We start from the raw sequence: 5,066 nt of genomic DNA on the forward strand, positions 1-5,066 counted from the left end.
GTTGTTGTTGTTGTCGTCGTTGAAGGTGAAATAGCGACAGTAAATAAAATACAGGAGAGTGAATAAATTGTTGTTGTTGTTGTTGCTATTGTTGTTGTTGTGGATGAAGTAGCAGTAGTAGTGATATTGACAGCCATAGCATCTCTCTCTCTCTCTCTCTCTCTCTCTCTCTCTCCCTATACATCAATAACTAGAATATTCAGTTCAGAATCGCTCTTTCCTAAGCCACAGAACAGCATCGCAAAAATCAGTCATAGCAAACACTAAGACAGCTATAGTAGTGTTAGAAATAACAACAACAACAACAACAACAACAGCGGCAGCAGCAGCAGCAGCAGTTGCAACAGCAGCAGCAGCAGTAGTTGAAAACAGCAGCAGCAGCTGCAGTAGTAGTAGTAGTAGTAGTAGTAGTAGTAGTAGTAGCAGCAGCAGCAGCAGTGGTAGTGCTGCTGAGTCGAATGAATGATACTAGCTGCTTGCCGCTGTTCAGTTGTGCCGGCCCAGCAATGAGGGATGCACTACAATAGCGCTGAATTAATATGTGTGTAGTTACAATACTACCAAAGTCGTTGCTTTCTCTCAACACAGCCCCTGCTGTTGTCACCACCCCCATCACTACCACCACCACCACCGCCAACGCCACTATAAACAACAACAACAACAACAACAACAAAAACAATAACAACAACAATACCAACAATATTACTGGAAACGTCAATATTACCATCAAAACCACAGACACTGATAACGCAACCACCACCACCACCGACACCACCACCACCACCGGCAACACTACCACCACCACCTCTATAAACAACAACAACAACAACAACAACAATAACAACAACATCATCAATATTACTGGAAACATCAATATTACCATCAAAACCATAGACACTGATAACACAACCACGACCACCGACACCACCACCATAACCACAACTACCTCTGCTAACCCCTCCTCTGTCACTGCCTCTTCTTCTTCCAGTATCTTCCACCACCAACATAACAACAACAACAACAACAAAAACAACAGCAGCAGCAACAACAACAACAACATCGTCATCATCAATAGCATCGCAACTGGCACACCTTCCCACACAAGCAACACAAACAGCTCGGACACGATCGCCAATGACACACGCTGGACAGATGCTCGGACACAACCACACGCATCATCATTTCTGCTGCAAATGTTGTTGTCGCCGTCGTTGTTGTTGTCGTCGTCGTCATCACTGCTGCCATCCTCTTCAGCATCATCTCCAACACCTATGTTAAAAACAAGCAAACCAACAGAACTGGCACCTACACTACCATTGTTTCCTGCTCCTCCTCTGGTAACACCTTATTGGACAATATACTTGACATCCTGCCACAACCACAACCATCACAACTACAACCACCACCTCCACCTCCACCAACACTACTACTACTTCCACCACAGTTTCCAGACTTTCTTATACTTTTCTTGTTTTTTCTTTATTCTACCCTACAGGTTTATTATGCCGTTTATTATCGCAATATTTCATAAGTTACAAACAGTTGAATTTTAGAGAAAAATGTACAAAAAAGAAAAAAAATACTAATACTAATTATAAAAACAACAAAAAAGAATACTACTACCACTAACAATAATAGTAATAATAATAGTACTAATAATTTTAAAAGCAAAACAACACCTATAACAACAACAGGCTCAATAATATTTCAATGAATTGATGAAAAAGTGGAAAAGAAACTCCCTAGATAGGAATATAAAATATTTTTGTTTTCTCTGTTAAAAAAATGATAAATAACATTGAAAAGTGAAAAAAAAAAAAAAGAGATATAAAGCTTGACAAATTGATTGGATACAATCTGTTATTTTATTTTATTATTAATCCGATTCTGGCCTTGCTCCACATCCATCCAACTGGTGTTAAGAAAGTTGTAAAATAGTTCCTACCCAAAACAAATTCGAAACGAAACAAAGTTTATAAAATGGAATAATAGAATGAAAGATAAAAAGAGAGATATATTAAAAAAAATAATAATAAATTCTCTCAAAACTTGTAATATTGCTAGAAACCCTGGAACCTTGAGTTTAAAGTAATTTAAAAAGTGAAAAAAAAAAATTATTTGCTGTTTTTTCTCACGAAAATCAGTCATTTTAAAGTTTCTTTTTCTTCATTTTATAATTTCTCTTTCTTTTAAATTATTCGACACTCTCGTCTTTTTCGTTATCTTTTGTTTCTCTTACAAATAATTTTTCAAATAATAAAAGGATGATTTTTCTCAATTTGTCCATCAGTATTTTATGAAAAATTTTTTCATAAAAATTTTAAAACCAAGAAAACAGTGAAAAAAACAAAAAAAACAGGCTCTCTCTATAAGGAGAAACAATAGATCAAGTTGATACATTGATATTGAAGAGAAAAATAAAAGATAAAAATCTGTCCAGGGAAGTTATTCAAGTTTAACAGAAATTTTAATTTATTAATTTCCTTTTTTTATTCTTCTTTAAAAACACAAATTCACATATTCCACCAAGCAAACACCTTTTCTCCTTTTTTCCCTGTCACACTGTCTTTTCTTTTGGCAGAAGTAAAAAAAAAAAAAAAAATTAAAGCCATGATGAGCAGAAGGTAAACAAATGTGAAAGAGGGAGGGAGGGAGACTGCAAAACTAGGAAGTGAGTGAGGTGGAAAAAGAGATAAAGAGGAAGAGAAAATACAGACATACAGAAAGAGAAAGAGTGAGAGAGTGAGCGAGGAAGAAAACAAGAGGGAGAGACAGAGAGAGAGAGAGAGAGAGAGAGAGAGAGAGAGAAATAGGGAGAAAGAACACTTGCTTCTTCCAACCAGCTAAAAGCAAGAAGAAACATATCCCTCGTAATAATAATAATAATAAAAATAATAATAATAATAATAATAATAATAAGGCTCTTCTCTTTTGAAGTAAAAATTATATACATATATATAATTAAAAAAAAAAAACTGAACAAGTACTCCATATGTGAACAAGGAATCACCATGTCAAGAAGACAGGCTTTTACCCTTAAACCTTTTGGCTTGGTTTTATTCCAAAGTCTACTTATATTTTCGGTCAGTGGATTGAACGCTTCAGCAGATCTCAAGTCACTGTAAGTACCCGAGTACCCTTTTTTACCTTATCCACATTCTAACTGTCGTTATGCTATGATTATATATATATACTAGTTGTAATTTTACTCGTATTCAATACATTTTCGCATTCACAATGCGATCTTTCTGTTTGGTGGGGGTGGGGGTGGGTATCTTTCTGTGTGTGTGTGTGTGTATCAGTTTGTGTATGTGTATCTGTTTGTGTGTATGTGGACTATATTTTTGTCACCTGTCATCTCTCTTCTCATTTTCTTGTTATTTAATATTTTTCATTTTTTTTTTCTTTTTTGTAAATTTCACTCCTTTTAACCTGGTTTTAATATTTCCTTGTTTCTAAACTATTTGAGGATCTACCCTCTTTCATGTGATCTCTCATACAATAAACATTAATGTACCCATACACACAAGCTTTGGTATAAGAAGCTCACTTTGATATCACATGGCACTAGGTTCAATACCACAGTGCACTGCCTTAAGCAGTATCTTTCTCTGAAGCCTCAGGTTGACTTCTACTTCTTGCAAGTGAAATACAGTACATGGAAACTATAGAGAAGCCTGCTACATACACATATTTGTGTGTTTGTGTGTTCCTGCCTGTGTTACATTTACACCTGTGAGAAAATAAAACACAGCATCATTCTGTATGTTTTATCCCTTTAGACCCTGTAAGATTAGCAGATCAACAAACAGATATCGATAAACACCAGACTGGAATAAGTAGCGTGGTTGATGTGATACACTAAAACCTTTACAACCAATGCTCCAGTATGGTCACAGCCTAATGGCTGTAACTAGTAAACGGAAGAAAAACATGAAAGAATATATGAAGAAGTGTTTAAATTTTAGTGTAGGTGTGTATGTGAAGGTGTATAGACACACCTGTGCACGTGTATGCCTTCACATATGTGTGAAGTGTATGTGTGTGTGTGTGTAGCATCATCATCATCATCATTATCATCATTTAACATCCGTTATCTATGCTGGCATGGGTTGGACAGTTTGACCAAGGCTGGCAAGCTGGAAGGTTGCACCAGACTCCAGTCTGATTTGACACGGGTTTTCTATGGCTGGATGCCCTTCCTAACACCAACCCCTCTCAGGGTGTAACGGGTGCTTTTATGGCATGGGCACCAGTTGCATGACACCAGTATCTGCCACAACTACGATTCTCTTGGCTCAGTGGGTCTTCTACGCAAGCACGGCACTCACATAATTACTTTTAAACACCTCTCCTCCAATATATCTGTAAAACTCCATGCTCTTAAGCACATGCACAAACACACACACACACACACACACACATATATGATAGCAAACAAATTCAGTTCTTCTTGTCTCCTGGAAAACAGAAAATGAAACAGAAAGTGAAACTAAATCAGAAACTTTGAAATAATCAAACATTTATGAAATTCTCATCTACTCAATTTTACTGAAATATTAATCTCAACAAATAAAGCAACTTTTCCCATTCTTATAAACCTCATTTTCTAATCACAAAAATCAAACATTTCTCAAGGCTTAATTACCTCAAATATTTCGAGACAATCTCTGACATTTCCTCGGTATTTTGTCATTATGAATATTTCAAACAAACAATGATTCTTGAAAATAATCAAGATATCATATAAAATGGGGAGGAAAATTTGTATGAAATGAGTACAGTTTCACAACGTAAAAACACATTCTGTCATACTGTCAATTAACAGAAAAAATGAAAAAAAAAAAAGAACTTGTAATACCTTTCCTTAATTTTACTTTTAAATAAAATATTCTCTAATATATTCATGTACATATATACATACTTATGCACACACACGCTCATGCATACATACAGATACGCATATACAGTCGTGCACGCGCACACACACACACATATTCAGTCAGCTGTAGGTGGCTTTCTGCTATCGTTTACAGTCAACCAAGACTTCTCTACTAACAAAATTT

At 35.8% G+C, this 5,066-nt stretch overlaps 1 protein-coding gene across 2 annotated transcripts in view; it reads left to right on the forward strand.

The window, feature by feature from the left end:
- Window positions 1-824: 824 nt before the first annotated feature.
- LOC115209156 (voltage-dependent calcium channel subunit alpha-2/delta-3-like) overlaps window positions 825-5,066 on the forward strand; it is a 720,530-nt gene continuing 716,288 nt past the window's right edge. Inside the window, exon 1 of one of the 2 annotated variants that reach the window (XM_036500824.1) lies at window positions 825-3,121. In XM_036500824.1, the coding sequence (XP_036356717.1) occupies window positions 3,012-3,121 (110 nt within the window). In that variant the 5' untranslated portion in view covers window positions 825-3,011. The remainder of the gene's footprint in view (window positions 3,122-5,066) is intronic. The other variant, XM_036500825.1, reaches the window with a different exon arrangement.

This window comes from Octopus sinensis, linkage group LG3, assembly GCF_006345805.1.
Source record: "Octopus sinensis linkage group LG3, ASM634580v1, whole genome shotgun sequence".
Taxonomy (NCBI): Eukaryota; Metazoa; Mollusca; class Cephalopoda; order Octopoda; family Octopodidae; genus Octopus; species Octopus sinensis.